Below are 18,301 nucleotides of genomic sequence, written 5' to 3'. Positions count from 1 at the left end.
CCATTCCTGAATCTATAAAGGAATTGGTGTGTTATGTTAAAAGTCTAGGTTGTCCAGGTGGGATAGCTTATTGGGTAGATTGTTTTCTACTTAGGTTTGTTAAGCAATAGAGGACTATTGCTTAACTGTGAGATTGATAACTCTTTCTTACATTTGGTGTAATTGTGTTTTACTTTTTCTTTTGAAGATTAGTGAAAACGATTGAAAATCCTATGAGACAGGTCGTGGTTTTACTCCCTTAAGCAAGGAGGTTTCCACATAAAATCATCGTGTTGATTTTACTGCATTTAACTTTCTATTTTTATTCATTAGTGTAGTAAGGGACCTGGTCCATTACTTGTTAAATGAAGGCATATATTCTATCAAGTGGTATCAGAGCAGACACTATCTTTTTGGTTAACACCAAGGAAGTGATATTTTCTCTAGAATGGCAGCTCCACTTAACCTCGAAGAAGGTCAGTCGTCAAATAGAACTCCTCGTTTCAATGGACATTTCTACAGTTGGTGGAAAGTTAGAATGCACGATTACCTCATGGCTGAAGACAGCGAGTTATGGGATATTGTACTGGATGGACCATTTGTTTCGATGATGGAAGAAAAGGATGGAGAGAAGACTATTACTGTTCCAAAGCCTAGGCAGAAGTATGATGAAGCTGACGGGAAAAAGATTGAAAAAGGTTTCAAAGCTAAAACTCTTCTTGTCTGTGGGATAGGACCTGATGAGTACAACAGAGTGTCAGCCTGTGAGTTTGCTAAAGAAATTTGGGACTGCTTAAAGACTTCACATGAAGGAACTGAACAAGTCAAAGAATCCAAGATTGACATGCTCACCTCACGATATGAGAACTTCAAAATGAAGGAAGGAGAAACAATACATGACATGTTCACCAAGTTTTCTTCCATTACAAATGAGCTGCGAAGTCTGGGTGAACCTATAAGCATGACCAAACAAGTCAGAAAAGTACTTCGAATTCTTCCAAAGTCTTGGCAGAGCAAGGTTGATGCCATTACTGAAGCGAAGGATCTGAAGGTGCTGACTATGGATGCTTTGATTGGTAATCTGAAGACTCACGAGATGAATCAAAAAACGATTTATCGAAGAAGGAAGCAAAGAAGGACAAGTCATTGATGCTGAAGTACAAATCAGATGAAGATTCTAGTGATGATGATATGGCATATCTCATCAGCAGATTTCAAAAATTGTGAGGAAAAACAAAGTTTATAAAAGAGGAACAAATGGTACTCGTAATGCTGCTCAAGGTGATACTTGCTACAAGTGTGGAAAAGCCGGGCACTTCATCAGAGAGTGTCTTTTACTCAAGAATGAAAACAAGGAACATCAAAAACCAAGAAGTGACAAAGAGAATAGAAGGGACCTGGTACTCGGCAAGAGAGATTGAAAAGCTGCTGCAAATTTGGTTGTCAAAAAGGCTCTTGCTGCATGGGGTGATTCCTCAAGTGATTCAGAAGACCCCGATGAGCCAAAAGATGTGTCCATGGTTGCTGTACATGAGGAGGAAACTGTTTTCAATGAAATATTTGCTCTCATGGCTCACACAACAGATGAAGAAGAGGACAATCAGGTAACTCTTCTAGATATGAAAAATGACTTGGATAAATACTCTCTTAAAAAATTGAGAACTTTGGCTAAAGTTATGATTGATTCTGTGATAGAGTTAACATCTTAAAGAGACACCATGAATGCTGAACTTGACAGTTTGACTGAAAACAAAGTTAAACTTGAAGAGAAAATGTCAAGAATGATGTCTCTAGAGTCAAATAACTTTGAACTTAAGAACCAGTTGAACCAGATTACTGAAGAAGTTGAAAAATTGAATGGAACGTCTAATGGTTTGCAAGCTGAAATTCAAGAGAAATTGAAAATCTCTGAGAAAAAATTTAGTGTGTCGCTTGAAAAGAGTAACAAATTAGAACAGGATATTGTTAAACTTAAGGAAGAACTTGAAAAATCCCTTAAGTGGACAAAATCCTCAAAGTTACTGTCAAATGCAACAAGTCAGAGTAATTTCAATAAGAAAAGACTAGGAAGTCTGAACATCACTCCTCCTTATAATCCTCACAGTAAGTATGTGTTTGTCTCTGACAATTTGCTATGTCTTCACTGTGGTAATAATGGACATTTGAAGGGTGAATGTTCTAGCTGGAGAAACTCCTGTGAAAGGTTCTCTAATTATGCTGAAAGGCAAAATGTACCAAAGGAGAGACCTGGTCCTTCAAAACATGTATCAACTCACAGACTTTCAAAGAAAAAGTCTGTCCCTGCTCCTATGTCCTTTGTTAGAAAGCTTCAAAATCTACCATATTGGACTAAATATAATCTAATCACTCCTTTGTCTGCCTATTGGGAACTCAAGCTGAAATGGGTTCCCAAGCTAAACAAGTGATTCTTGGTGCAGGTGAGTGAGAGGAGCAACAGTCAATGTTGGTATATGGACAGTGGATGCTCTAAGCATATGACTGGTGATGTAAATAATTTCCTCTCACTCAAGACACTCCAAGGAAGAGGTGTCTCTTTTGGTGATGGTAAGAAGGGGTACATTTTGGGAGTTGCCAAAGTAGGAAGATCTCTTGAAGATTCAATTGACAATGTGTATCATGTGGATGGGTTGAAGTACAGCTTGTTGAGTGTGTCACAAATCTGTGACAAAGGAAATGAGGTCAAATTTACTTATGAGAAATGCACTGTGGTGAGTCTAACTACAAACAAGGTAATTCTCACTGCACACAGAAGTAAAAATATGTATGTGGCAAACTTGGAAATGTCTCATGGAGATGACCTGACATGTCTTAGTGCTCAGAATGAGAATGCTGATCTATGGTATCGTAGGCTAGGGCATGTAAGCTCATCTTTATTGAACAAATTGATTTCTAAGGACCTGGTCCGAGGTCTGCCCAAACTGAAGTTTGCTGAAAATAAAATCTGTGAAGCTTGTGTTAAAGGAAAACAAATCAGATCATCCTTTAAGCCCAAAAATCAAGTAACATCATCAAGAACACTAGAGTTGCTTCATATGGACTTATGTGGACCCTTAAAGGTTCAAAGCAGAAATGGCAATAAGTATATTTTGGTGATTGTTGACGATTACTCAAGATACACCTGGACGAGATTCTTGAGATCAAAGGCAGACACAGCTGAAGAGTTGTTGGTATTCTTCAAAATGATTCAAACCAAATTGAATCAAGTTATTTGCAGTATTCGATCTGATCATGGAACAGAATTTGAGAACTCAACACTGGATAGATTCTGCATGGAGAATGGTACGAGCCATAATTTCTCTGCTCCAAGAACTCCTCAACAAAATGGAGTAGTGGAAAGAAAGAACAGAACCTTGGTGAACATTGCCAGAACTATGATTATTGAATCAAATCTTCCTCAAAATTTCTGGGCTGAAGCTGTTAACACAACATGTTATGTTACCAACAGGTGTCTAATAAGAGTTGTTTTGAATAAGACCCCATATGAGCTGCTCAACAACAAAAAGCCAATGCTGAGCTACCTTAGAGCATTTGGATGCAGATGCTTTGTGCTGAATAATGGGAAGGATGATCTGCGAAAATTTGATCCTAAAAGTGATGAATGAGTGTTTGTTGGATATTCTTCATCCAGCAAAGCTTACAGAATATTCAACAAACGAACTCAATGCATTGAAGAAAGCATTCATGTTGTATTTGATGAAGATGGAAGCTTGAAGAATGATGGATCAAATGATGATGATGATGTGATGAAAATGATCAAATCAAAGAAGACTAAAGGAGGTGAAGCTGATGCAGATCAACAAATGAAAAATGACTGTGATGATCAGAATCATAGTCTACCTGAAGAGGCTGCTGAGGTTGAAAAGGATGATATGGTACCTGGTACTATTCAAAATTCCAGCCAGAGTACCTCAGTCTCCCAAAAAAATGATGTCACTCTTGATGAAGAAGATCATGCTGATCAGCTCAATCAGTTTGCTCCAAGGTCAGGATGGAAGCATAGTTCATCACATCCTCTTGATATTCTCATCTCTCCTTTGAATTCTGGAATTCATACTAGAACAAAAACAAGAAATCTAGTTGCATTCTCAGCATTTATATCATCTATTGAGCCCAAGAATGTGAAAGAAGCATTAGGTGATGCATACTGGATCAATTCTATGCAGAAAGAACTTCATTAGCTTGAAAGAAGCAAGGTATGGTACCTGGTTCCTCGACCTGAAGGCAGAACAGTAATAGGAACTAGATGGTTTTTCAGAAACAAGCTTGATGAAAATGGAGTGATTACTAGAAATAAATCCAGGTTGGTGGTGAAAGGATACAATCAAGAAGAAGGAACAGACTATGATGAGACTTTTGCACCTGTTTCCAAAATGGAAGCTATTAGAATTTTAATAGCTTTTGCTGCATTTATGGGTTCAAGCTGTATCAAATGGATATGAAGAGTGCATTTCTGAATGAGATCTTAAAGAAGAGGTGTTTGTCAATCAACCTCCTGGTTTTGAAGATGTAGAGCTACCAAATCATGTGTTCAGATTGAATAAGACACTATATGGCCTGAAACAAGCTCCAAGATCATGGTATGAAAGTTGTCAAAGTTTCTGCTAAAGAATGGGTTCAAACGAGGCAAGATAGACAATACTCTATTCTTATTAAAAAGAGAACAAGAATTGCTTATCATTCAAGTTTATGTGGATGACATAATTTTTGGAGCTACTTCAGAACATCTGTGTGAAGAATTCTCATCTTTAATGGGAAAGGAGTTTGAAATGAGCATGATGGGTGAATTAACATTCTTCCTGGGTCTGCAAATCAAGCAATCAACAACTGGAATTTCAATATGCCAGGAGAAGTACATTAAAGAGCTGTTGAAGAAATTCAATATGTTTGATTCTAAACCTATTGATACTCCTATGAGAACAAATTCCAAGATGATAGTAGAAGAATTTGATCCTCTTGTGAATCAGAAAATGTACAGGGGAATCATTGGTTCCTTGTTATATCTGACTGCTCGCAGGCCTGGTATTGTGTATAGTGTTGGAATGTAACGACCTGTTTAGTTGTTTTGAGCAGTAGAGTATTTTCTGGTAATAACTGCCTTAGTCGACGGATCCCACGACGGACCGTCATGGGCACGACGGACCGTCGAGGGGGTCTCGTTCCAAAACACTTAGAATTCTGAAATTTGGGTACTGAGATCGACTCTCTGAACTTCGCGACGAAGTGGCAGGACGAGCCGTCACAGGCGTGACGGGCCGTCACAGACCCTTGGTGAAAATTGAGTCTCTGAACTTTGTGACGGAAGCAGCAGGACAGACCGTCGCAGGCACGACGGGCTGTCACAGGCTGCGTAAACCCTGACTGGGTCGGATTTCTGTTAAATATTTTAAGGGGCGTTTTGGACTATTCCTGCGTATAATTATAAAGTTAGGGGTTTAATGTTAATAATTCAATTACTTGGGGGTTAAAGGAGATAACCTTGAGTTAAATTGTGGGTTAATTTATCATCTTTTATACTTAATTATATGCTAATTAGGGTAAAGGAAAGAGGGTTGGAATAAGAAAAATAGAAAGAACAAGAGAGGGAGAAACGATCGAGAGAGAGAGGAACGAAGGGGGAAACAACGCTTTGGGGAATTTGCTTGTTTGATCACGAATCTTCAGTGAAGGTAGGTTATGGTTTATGCTATTTCATAGTAAACTCTGAATAGCGAATGATATGTATTGGGTAGTATTGTAAAACCCTTCTATATGCTTAATTGTGTGTTTGCATAATGTGATGATATAATGGTGATGAAATAAGCATGATGAAGCTATTGAATCCTAAATCTTGAAAACCTCTTCTTAATGATGATGCCTTGGTATAAAAGAAGGCTTGATGAACTAAAAGAATGAGGTTAAGAGATCGGGTGTCACGAACCGACACGTAGTAATAGGGGGATCGGGTGTCACGAATCGATACGTAGTATTAGGGGGATCGGGTGTCACGAACCGACACGTAGTATTAGGGGGATTGGGTGTCACAAACCGACACGTAGTATTAAGGGGATCAGGTGTCACGAACCGACACGTAGTATTAGGGGATCAGAGTGTCACGTTTCGACACAAGAAGAATAAAGAGAGTGAATCTTGAATTATGGTAATATACTCAGATTTAATGAACCTATTTCCCAAATGAGTATGGTATGGAGGCTTGCGTCCTCATGGGTGTACTTGGCGTACTTATTAATGATTATAGTACTTGTTGTTGCTACCTGTTGAGTATGGTAGTTGATTTTATGATATTATCTGATATATACTGTTTTGTATTTTGAGTTGGCCGATGATATCTACTTAGTACTCGTGTTTTGTACTGACCCCTACTTGTATGTTTTCTTTTTGTTCATTATGGAGTGCAGCAAACGTACCGTTGTCTTCAACCCAACCGCAACTCTAGCCAATCTTCATCACACCAGATTTCAGGGTGAGCTAAAGCTTCTAGCTTGGACTGGATCTTTTTCTTCATGTCTTGATGCCTCGAAGTTCTGGCATAGACTAGCTATTATTTATGTTTAGTTTCTTAGATACTCTTAGATTTAGTAATTTGAGGATAATTTTTCTTGTGATGATGACTTTCAGATTTTGGAAATAATAAGTATTGAGTTTTTAGAAGTTATTTAATCGATTTTCATTAATGAGCTTAAGTCTTCCGCATTATATTATGTTATTTATGGTTGAAATGTTGGGGTTTAGATTGGTTGGTTCGCTCACATAGGAGGGTAAGTGTGGGTGCCACTCGCGGCCCGCTTTGGGTCGTGACATGGAATGTGTGCCAGGTTTCAAGCATGTCCTCGTGATTCACACTTAAAGGCTGCAAAACGTATTCTCAGATACTTGAAGAAAATAGGGGACCTGGTTCTGTTCTATCCTGCAGGTGACGCTTTTGATCTGGTTGGTTTTGCAGATGCTGATTTTGCTGGTTATCAAGTTGACAGGAAGAGTACCTCTGGAATGACTCATTTCCTTGGATCATCACTTACCTCTTGGGGTACCAAGAAGCAGAACTCTATGGCTCTTTCAAATGCTGAAGCTGAATATGTAGCTGCTGCAGCTTGTTGTTATCAGTTGCTGTGGATCAGACAACACTTGGAAGATTTTGGGATTCACATCAAAGCAATTCCTCTTATGTGTGACAATACTAGTGCTGTTAGTATGAGAAAGAATCCAGTCCACCATAAGAGAACAAAGCATATTGATGTTAGACATAATTTTTTGAGGGATAATATTGAGAAGGGAAATATTGTGCTTACATTGTCCAACGGAGGAGCAAATTGCAGATATCTTCACCAAGGCTCTCAGCAAGGATCAATTTGAGAGAAATCGGTTGAAGTTGGGCATGTTACTCTCCAAGTGATGCTCTTAGCTTCCAACAGTTGAACTCCCTTGATGGCTAAAATTGCAGTGCAGGTATCCTTTGTGTGAATATTTAAATATTGAACAAAGATCATTTTTGTACCTTTTGTAGGTATACTCTCAGTAAGGACTTGCTTGGCAAGGGAAGCAACTAGAACAACTGAGGAATAAAATTTAACTGTACTATGATACCTGGTGCCTGTCCAGGTTAGCATTTATACATTAATTTGAAACTGAAAATATGACCGTTGATAATGCCACATGTCAGTCATCGGTTACTCTGACCGTTTGTCCCATCGTTTCTCTCTCAAATGACGCATCCAATTACGGACCTGGCACCTTTTCTCTTTCTTTAAAAACCCTTACTTCTTTTTGAAACTCTCATCTATTTCTCAACTTCTTCTTCCTGTTCACGAAGGGTTTTTAGCAAAATTTCAAAAGGCAAATTTTGTCTTCTTCTTTTTCAATTCACCGTTCAAAGAAACTATTCTCTAGTGTGAAAATCATGTCTTCCCCCTCATCTTCTTCCAAACAGATGTTGAATGCTCTCAGTAAAATAGATCCTCTTGCCTTCTATTCTCCGACCACTACACAAGCCAGACTTTCTCCCCCTTCCAGTTCTCAACAAGACACCCCTGATAACCCCTTTTCACCATAGATCTAAACAGTTATGTCCTGCCTACCGAACCTGGTCCGTTTCACGACATGTTGCCTGACAATATGTTTGAAGGGGATCTACCCAAGCATAAGGCTTCTGAGTCCAACATATTGGCAGCGAGTGAAGAGCTGGTGATTGAAAGCTTGGTCATGATGTGGGAAGAAGCAAGGGCAGAGCATACTGAAGTCTTGGAAAGGGAAGAGGTAAGACCCACTCAACCTATCTTTGATAAGACCCCTGATATAGGAAGGTACTCTTCTTCATCTTTCTCTGACTCTACAAGCGAGGAGGAACCTTTAAAATGAAAGGTTGAGAGAAGAGAAGGGGAGAAATCTTGAAATGGAAAAGAGAAGGTTGTAGAGGAGGCCCCTAGGATACGACTTATTACTAGGTCTGCTGCTCAAAAATTGATGGCTGATGCCTTGAAGGCGAGTGCACGTTCTACTGCTGCAGTTAGAAGTGCAAGAACCTTCAAGGTATCAAATTTTAAAATACCTGAAGCTAATGTGGTTGAGTTGTCTGAAGAAGAAGTGGAAAAGCAAAATAAGAAAAAGAGGTCAGAGAAGAAAAAGGGAAAGGATACAGAGAAGGTTGAAAAAACAAAGTCAAAAGGGAAGAGATCTGAGAAAAAGAGAAAGCGGTCACAGAGACCTGGTTCCCAAGCCAGGAAAGTTGAGAGTGTCAACATGCAGGAGGTGGTTGACAGCCTGAGAAACCAAGCTGTCTTGGCAGGAAGAATTTTTGATATGGGGATCATAACTCTTCCTGGCATGGACTCTCTTCACGATATGGTAGAGATCCAATCTTGGTTACACTTATTCAACAGGAAATCCCCCATCCTCCATGAAGAAGAAGTGCACGAAGTTTACTATAATATTCAATTCAAGGACGATGGGAGCATCCTCACTCGAGTAAATAACATTGTTGTATGTTTAGATGAGGGTGTGTTGAGCAAAATTCTCAGGGTGCCTAGAGAGGGGACCCAGTCTGTACTGGGCAGAACTTGCTCTTTTGAGTTTGCTGCTCTGATTTCTAAGACACCCACAACCAAGGTTGCTGGGATTTATAAGAAAATCATGAAGAGTAAGTACCAGTTGGTCTTTGAGTTCATCAACAAAGTTCTCCTTCCTCGCACTGAAAAGAGGACAGTAGCAACTGCTGCTGATTTGTTTGTGATGGAGATGTTGTGCAACTTCGAGGCTCTGAACCTCCCTGTTCTAATGCTTGAGAATATCCACAAAACTGTAATTGAGAGAAAAGGTGTTCATGGAATGGGTTATGGATACTTTCTCACGGAGGTATTCAAGCATTTTCAAATTCCTCTCAGTGTGGGAAAAATGGGGACAGTTAAGCAGACTATCTCCGAAAGTACCTTGGTTGAGTGTGAATGCATTGAAGGAAGAGGCTATCCTAAGAGCAAGATGACCCAACTTATTGATAATCAAGATCAGCTTAAGCACGAGGTTGAGGAGCTTGTTGTGTGGTTAAGTGGTAGAGAGGCAGAGATTGCTATACTCAAAGCAAAACTGCTTACTGCACAGAGTGAGGGACCTGGTTCTTCAGTGGTTCAAGCTTTGGAGAAAGAGAATGCTGAGTTGAAGGCGAAAATAACTGCCCTGCAAGAAAAGGCCATCAAGGACAATGATGCTGCCAATGCACGACTCACTCTTGTTATCCAGTCCCTGTCTCATCCTCCCCCCCTCTTCCTAGCCTATTGAACAACCCTCCCTGTGTCAATTTTTTTGTGTGGCTTATTAATATGTTGAAGGATATTCATTTTGTTTTTAATGTATTTATGTTATTATAGCGTGCTGGTTAATTTATTCCTTTGCTATTCTAATTATCTTCTTTAGTGCATGCATTTCAATTACTGATTGATTGCTTGATAGCTTTGATCTTGTTTAGTGTTTATGTTGAACTCACTGGTTTACTGCATATCTTTTTTATGATGCCAAAAGGGGGAACTAAAACTGTGTGTAGCTAAATGATAATTCAGTGAAGTGAAATGTACAGTGAGGGGGAATATAAAAATGGGGGAACAAAGTTGGAGAAGATTCTTGATCGTTGTTTGTCATCATCAAAAAGGCGGAAAATGTTATTTGTAGTTTTGATGATTTGACAAACTTAGGGACCTTGTAAAGGTACCAGGTTTCGTACTTGAGTATTGCAAGTTCTTACTTAAGTGTTGCAGATGAAACAAACCCAGGGACCTAGTAGAGGTACCAGGTTCTCATGATGATGAGCCAGCCGACTGCCAGCTGGAGACGGTACAGAAAGTAGGTGCACACTTCCTGATGGCGTCAGAAAGTGTGACTTTTCCAACCAATGGCAAAGAGGTTTAGGAAAGGGACTTGTATATACAAAAGGCACTTTCCTAAACATTTTGCTCAGTTTTTGCAACTTGATAAAAACTTTTCAAAAACTCTTGCAAAGGCTACTACAAAAGCAAAGGCAGAATTATTCCGATTACAACAGCAATCTCTGGAGCTTTTCGTCTAGTTGTTTAGGAATACATTCTCTTGTTCTTAAACTGTAAACTATTCCTGAATCTATAAAGGAATTGGTGTGTTGTGTTAAAAGTCTAGGTTGTCCAGGTGGGATAGCTTAGTGGGTAGATTGTTTTCTACTTAGGTTTGTTAAGCAATAGAGACTATTACTTAACTGTGAGATTGATAACTTTTTCTTACATTTGGTGTAATTGTGTTTTACTTTTGCTTTTGAAGATTAGTGAAAATGATTGAAAATCCTATGAGACAGGTCGTGGTTTTACTCCCTTAAGCAAGGAGGTTTCCACGTAAAATCATCGTGTTGATTTTACTGCATTTAACTTTCTGTTTTTATTCATTAGTGTAGTAAGGGACCTGATCCATTACTTGTTAAGTGAAGACATATATTCTATCAAATATATATTTTAAATAGATAACAAAAAAATATAATCAAACATATATGTTTGTGACAAATGATGACCGACCTTTCACAAAAATATAGCTTCACTTATAAATTCTAGATTCACCAACAAGTGGTAACATTTATGTTGAATTAGGACGTATATTTCTGAATAATTGCGATTCAACTGGCGTCTTTGCATAATAAAAAATCTCCACTATTAGTGTTTCAGATATTATACACTTAGCAGTAGAGTCAAACTCAATAAAAATGTATAGTAGCTCGAGAATCAATTTCAACATCTATGTTGTCGTGATCAGACATAGACTCTATCATGATTAATACATTTCGAGATCTACCAACTTCTTTTTTCAAAACAACATGTACCGCAACATTACCTTTTGAAATCCTACCATGATCAGCCACATGCTCCATCATAATGTCTACAGTTGGAGAATCACCATCAGAACAACATCTACAACAATATTTTCTTCAAAGTCCCATCAACTTCACGTTCACCTATGACATTTCATATGAAAGAAGTATCAACTTCATGATCAGTATCTTCAACACCAGCAGGAGCATTCAATAATGAATTAGATTTATTTGTCACCACGTCAACAACAACTTGTATAATAATTGCTAATTGAGTGTCACTAATGACACTAAACCATCAATAAATCTTGATCTTTTGCAGATAAATCACTTATTTTTTTCTATAGTATACCTATTCAATAACATCAATAGCAGATACACATATTGAAAGAAAAAGAGAACCAACATTAGAATCTGGTTAAACACTTAGCTCACCTTTAAACTTCTTGGAATTCTCATCATCAATGCATACATCATCCTTCAATTATTGAATTTCTTCATAAAATTCTGATACATGTGATTTAGTGATTTGAACAGAGATTCTACAACATCGTTATCCAAATTTGTAGCAATATTATCTCTAAAATTAACATATTCATCCTTTTTTCTCCCCTGCATAAATGTCAATTAAATAGAAATTAAAATTGCATATTAATGATAAAAAATAGTCAGCATATAATTTTAAAAACATAAACATTAAAACAAATAGTGTAGATAGAAAACCATTTAAAAAAAAAGGTTTTCTTCAAGGAACTAAAAGCTTCAAGATTCTCTTTAAACTTCTCATCAATATGTGTTTTCAATCTTTCTTCAAATCAGCATTAGCAGGTAATTTCTAATTATCAAAATCAGACTTTGCTGGTTATATGGGAAAAAAATCAATTACTTAAATACTCACGTTGATCAGCGGCAAGACTACTTCTAAAATCAAAATCAATCAAATCAAATAACAAAGTTCATTTTCAGCTGGTAAAATGTTGTTCACCTAGAAATTTGAACAGAATCAACAGATTACAACAATATTCGATGAAAATAATAAGTTACAATTAATAAATAACAAAATATAGATACCTCACTATATGTCAGGCCAAATTTGCGCAAAAAATATACAAATCACACGTCAACTATTTGTGCATTTTTTAATTGAAAATTCTACTCAGTTCAGATCGTGTATGTTCAACAAATAAACCATAAAAATAAGGCAACACTTATCAAATCAAATTTACAAAGCTAAAAAAATTCACTCAGTCTATAATATTCAGGATTTGTCTAAATTTTTTTGAAAGACGCTTCAACAATTGCATTGAATAGATTAATTTCTAAAGTATATGAATGATGTCCCCGCTCTCGACCAAATCAAAGTATAACATTTCAAGAATTTTAGTCTTAACCGTGGAGATTAAGAATGTATTCACAAAAGCAGAATTGCCAGCTTCACTGCATCAACATCAAACTTGAATTTTCCAGCACGAAAACACATGATAAAGATTAAACCATGTCACCGTTGAACAGTCAAAGTAACTTTGAACCAATTGATTTTCGTTTGAGAGAATTTGAATTGATATACTAACGTTACATAGTAGCTCAATAACAAGAGCAAATTCAACAATTTCAAATCAAAATTATACCCTATTGACAACAACATATAAACACTCAGAATCAACATGACACACTCATCGCATCATCATGATGTTGTGTATAACAACCCAAGACATGTTTTTCTAAACATCAAAAGTTATTTTTTGGTTAGTTTTTAAGTTATGTCCGCAATGACAGAAGTATTAAAACTATGGTCAATCGTTGATTTATAATCAATATCTATTTGAATTAAAAATTGGCCTTTCTGCAAAAAATAACAACATACAAATTACTATACTAGGAAAATAAAAAAAACAAAATACAATTTTAAAAAGCATAAAAAATATAACAAACATGCATGATACCAACATAACATTTGATATCGTAACAGTATGCATGATACCCAAATAATATATGATACAATAACACTATCATATAATAAAGTATACAAAGATATGAACATATATTTGATACCCAATCAAAATATGATACTTGAATAATATGATAAGGTTACAAAAACAACAAACACTAAAATGTTCAAATCCACAAAATATCAAATAACAGAAAGAGAAAGCATATCATGTGCAAAAATAATCAATGATACAATAACAATATCTTCATATAATGCTTTGTCATGATACAAAAATTGATGCATGATACCAACATAACATTTGATACCATAATATCTGATACTTTAATAGTATGATCAAATAGAACAAAAACATGATACCCAAACAATTACAGTAATAGTATCCTATAATAAAGTATATAAAGAAATGAACAATTATCAGATACCAAATAACATATGATATTTGAATAATATAATAAATTAACAAAAACAACTAACACTAAAATGATCATATTTCATAAAAGATCAAGTAACAAAAAGAGGATAAGCATACCGTGTGAAAAATAATCAATGTTACCATAAAAATATCTTTCATATAATGTTATGGCATAGTACAACATGGTACAAATATAATATTTTATACCATTATGCATGCATGATACCAACATAACATCTGATACTGTAATAATATGATCAAATAGAAACAAGACGTGATAGCTAAACAATATATGATAAAGTAACAATATCAACATTTAACAAATCAAAATTTCAAATTAATTTATCAAAATAATAGCATGATGTAAGAATGGTACCTTCAAATGACAATACTGATCAATTTCTTCTTCAAAGGATTTCATCGATATTTTTAGTTTTAGTTTGGAAGAACGACTCAAAAGGATTGCAAGAACTATATTGTTTTTTATGCAATTGTTTCATCACAAATCACATGTGTCTTCCGTTTCCTGTTCAAATAATTCCCGATTTTATCACCCTTAACAATAAAATTTTGATCTGGCTTGTCAAAACCACTATAAGAATTGAGTTTAGTTCAAGCATTAATATCTCTATGATCGAATCCACCATTTAAGCCAACATTATCTTCTCTGTTTCCATCATCCAATTAAGAGAAAAAACCCAAACATGCTAGAAACTTTCGAATCTTGGTCACCTATATTATCGTTATCACTAGCATTGTCAACAAAACTTGCATAAAAGAGTAATGACCCTACCAGCAACTAGTTACTATATTTTACGACCCACTGGAAATAATTTGAAAAATTAAGCAAAAAATCATAGAGAAACAAAAAATTATTCAAAACTAAACATATTGAAAAAATAAAATTGAATATATATGGAATAGAAGAGGAAAAACTATCACACACAAAGCTGAGTAAATTGGACTGATAATGGCGGAATAGAATCACCAAGATAATGGAAGAAACTACAAATAACAGTAGAACTGCTTGTAGTTAAAATCGTCATATGTTGCTCCATATAGTGCAACGTGGTTATGGCGTTTGGACAATAAATCAGATAGACTTTAATAAGAAAGTGGGTCAAATGGTTGGGTTATAAACTGGAAGGGTTTGAATAAGAAAGTGGCCCTAAATGGGGGAGGTATCAGGTGTGATTATTTATGAAAGAGTGGGTATATCAGAAATTACTTTGGGTTTGAGTAAGTAGTATAGATTTAATGATATATTTATGTAGTTTTCCAAAGAAAAATAAAAAAAGTACTCCCTCTTCCATGCAATAATATGTAACATCTCGTAACTAAAATATCTAGGATTAAACAAAGAAACGAAGAATTGTTATTTTTGGAAAGAATAGGAGAAAATCTGGAAAATTTCCTAAGTGTAAAAGTGAGTTTTGGTCATTTTCAAATGTGCATAACTTCTAGCTCTGGATGACTTAGATTCAGTTCTTTATATGGTTGGAAATCCCTTGGAGAGATCTTTCCAACACCTCAGAGTTTGCATATTTTCGATATCGTATGAGGGATATATGCCTATCGAAAGTTGGATGTTGGATTGAGAAAAGTACAATCCGGATTTTAGTAAGGGTAAAGTGGTTTTTTCACCCTACTATTTGCTAATACATTTTAATGGTTTATTAGGGGTACAACTAACGCTTAGTTCAGTTTTACAAAAGTTTAATACGCTTAGGGCTTGGGAGAAAAGAGAAGAGAAGATGAAGATCCAGAATCCTTCAAGAATGCTAAGGTTTCGCAAGTGGAATTCGCCGGCAGTGACCCCTATCGTGGTATGTGATATATTTCTATATTGGGTTTGTCCACCCACACACCAACATGTTTAATTTAGCGAGTTTTAAATGATGAATATTGAAATTTTTGTAGAACAATGGTTAAATTCTTGTTGGTTGAGTTGTAGTATGTTCTAGTTGATTGGTGTCGTGTTTCTAGGATTTTTTTTAGTCTAATATATTGGGTATTAAGATTATTAGTGATCCTAAGTGATATGGATGAGATCCATGGAAGTTTAGAAGGTTTAAAAAATTAAAAACGGAGAAGAAAAGTCAAAGGTCCTGTCTGAAAGGCGTTGGGCGCCGCGCATACCAGAGTCCCTAAAGAAAACCTCTGTCTGACAGGCCCTGGCATGCCGCGCCATCCATAGAGCTGCAGACCAGAGTCTGTCCATCATGCTTTGGCACTCCACCATGTCAGAGCGCCAAGGACGCCTCGAGACCCCGTTCTTTCCCTATCTTTTTGTACCAGATTCTATGTGATGTACCAAAAATTCCTAGTTGATTCGAATACTCTAAGGTACATCTAAATATCATAAAACCATCCATAAACATGAATTATGAACCTTGAATCCATAATTTAATTCAAAGAAAGTCAGGATCAAAGTCAAGGAAGAAGCCAAGTCTAAAGCTATGAAGTAAGGTAAAGTAAAGTTTGTTAAAGCTTCCAAGAGTTTTATTTTAACGTTTCAACTTCGTTTTAAGGATCAAGTTTAGATTTAAAGAAAGAGCAAAAGTTGAAGTCTTTCCTTCAAAAGATATAAGGGAACTAAGTATTCCCAAAAGATTTGATTAAGATCAAAAGTTGCAAGTCAAGTAAAGAGTAAAGAGTTGAGTTAGTTTCTCAAATGATATAAGTATTCCCTAGAAATTTTATAAATTTTTTTACATTTAAGTTAAGAGGAAACTAAGATTTCCCAACAGAGTTTTGAACAAGAAAAAGGAACATTCATCGCAAGAGGGCTTTTTAAAGCTAAAAGGGGTTGAGCAAAGTATCTCAACCCAGAGAAAGGAAGTTGTTTTAAAAAGCATGAGCTAAAGTATATTTTGGGAGTAGTATTGAGCACTAATGTGGGATGAGAGTTCATATTAACTCAAGTCTCCATGTAAACTATGTAGTCATCAGGTGTTAATGGGTTATAATTTTTAGATGATCATGTAAGTTAAGCAAGTGGATCCACTAGGTTGAGGATATGTGACGCCAAAGTATAGGTCAGTTTTGGCAGCATGGGTGAGACGCTGTATCACCACTTAGGATCATTGTGGTGGTTGTCGGTTAATGAAACTCTCACAAAGCTATATTACTTTCATATATAAGTAAAGTTGATTTTGCTACTGAATTTTCTGTGTTGAATTGAGTTGTTTACTATTTTACAAGTTTTATATATACAACTTATGTGTGTTAAATTGCTTTATGTACATATATTGAGTTGAGTACTTCTTGTGTTGAGCTGAGCCAAGGTAAGTTCATCTTATTATCATCAAGCTTAAGTTGTTGTTATCATTCCAACTCGCATACTCATACATTCAATGTACTAATGCCAGTTGCCCTGCATCGTCTTATGATGCAGATGCAGGTAACCAGGGTCAGCATTCAGCGCATAGTTGATCCAGTTTGAGCACTCAGAGTTAGTGGTGAGCCTCTTTGCTTTCCAGTGGATCCTTTTTATGCTTCCCAGTCTATTCTATTTTAGAATGTTGTGGGGTCTGTGCCAACATTCATCAAAGTATTTATAGAGGCTTCATAGATAGATAGATAGTCAGTTAGATTTTTCAGTTGATTCTCTTCTTATCTTACAATTCATTTGTGCAAATGTTGAGACTTAACTACCATTTTGGCCAATACAAGTATTTAAAGTATTTCTCATGAGAATGTTTCCAGTTTTATAATGGTATTAGTTAAGTTTTCCGCTGAGTTAAGTAAGTCGAGCCAAGAGTTTTCTCAAGACCAACAATGGTAATTGGGTTCCGGACACGTCCAGGGTGTAGGATCGGGGCGTGACACAATAGTTGTCCTGTAACATCTCACTAATTCAAAGACTAAAAAGAATTAGAATTGGAAATAGTCATTTTAGGAAAAAATAAAATAATGTTAAGTTATATTAAGTTTGGGTTTTTAGTAAACTTCAAACGACCATAACTCCAGATCAAGATGAGGTGTTCTACCAGATACTGTACGAAATATCATGGAATTATATTTCCTACGTCATCGAGTTTGCACCTTTTAAAGTTCGTATAAGTGAGATATGGTCATTGAAATTTAGGTTTTTCAAATAAGGAACGTGTAATCCAAATTTTGGAAGGGTACTTTGGTTTTTTTCTTACCAAATTACTTTATTTCATTTTTATGAGTTCAATTGGGGTCTAACGAATTTGGTTAGTTTACGCTTTTGAAAACTAAGTTAGGGTTTTGAGAGAAGAGAAAAAATGAGAAGAAGGGGCAAGAATCGTCAAAATCTTCAAGAATCTCTCGTGGATTTCAAAGTGATACCTACGAGGTATTTGAGATCACATAACGTTGGATTAGTTCACCATACCCCAATCATGATTCAATTCAGTGAATATTCTATTGATTTGAAAGTAAATCCTAGGAGTTATTGATGTAAATTTGTATGAAACCTTGTGAGTTCTTGTTATTGAAGTTTCTTGAGGTTGATTCATGTATTTAGGTGTGATTTCGAGTTGAATATTGTACATATTGAGGATATAGTAGATTCTATGTGTTTTGGCAAAGAATAAAGTTTAAATAGGGGGTTTAGAGATGAAAAACAAGTAAGAAAAGTCAGAGTACACCTGGGCAGGGG

The 18,301-nt window shown here is 36.0% G+C and overlaps 3 protein-coding genes across 3 annotated transcripts; all 3 read left to right on the top strand.

Moving 5' to 3' along the window:
• Positions 1-427: 427 nt before the first annotated feature.
• Positions 428-1,688, top strand: LOC138348115 (uncharacterized). The gene is made up of 3 exons (XM_069296726.1): positions 428-1,030; positions 1,191-1,379; positions 1,431-1,688. The coding sequence occupies exons 1-3, from the start codon at positions 428-430 to the stop codon at positions 1,686-1,688; spliced, it is 1,050 nt and encodes a 349-aa protein (XP_069152827.1).
• A 3,060-nt stretch (positions 1,689-4,748) lies between these two features.
• On the top strand, positions 4,749-5,045 carry LOC138348114 (uncharacterized mitochondrial protein AtMg00810-like). The gene has a single exon (XM_069296725.1). The coding sequence runs from the start codon at positions 4,749-4,751 to the stop codon at positions 5,043-5,045; it is 297 nt and encodes a 98-aa protein (XP_069152826.1).
• Positions 5,046-6,801: 1,756 nt separating this feature from the next.
• Positions 6,802-7,350, top strand: LOC138348113 (secreted RxLR effector protein 161-like). Its single transcript, XM_069296724.1, has one exon. It carries the CDS (start codon positions 6,802-6,804, stop codon positions 7,348-7,350), a length of 549 nt encoding a protein of 182 aa, XP_069152825.1.
• The last annotated feature ends 10,951 nt before the right edge of the window (positions 7,351-18,301 follow it).

This window comes from Solanum lycopersicum, chromosome 4, assembly GCF_036512215.1.
Source record: "Solanum lycopersicum chromosome 4, SLM_r2.1".
In the NCBI taxonomy this organism is placed as follows: Eukaryota; Viridiplantae; Streptophyta; class Magnoliopsida; order Solanales; family Solanaceae; genus Solanum; species Solanum lycopersicum.
Note: the sequence above shows the minus strand (reverse complement) of the source record. Positions and strands in the feature narration are given on the sequence as shown.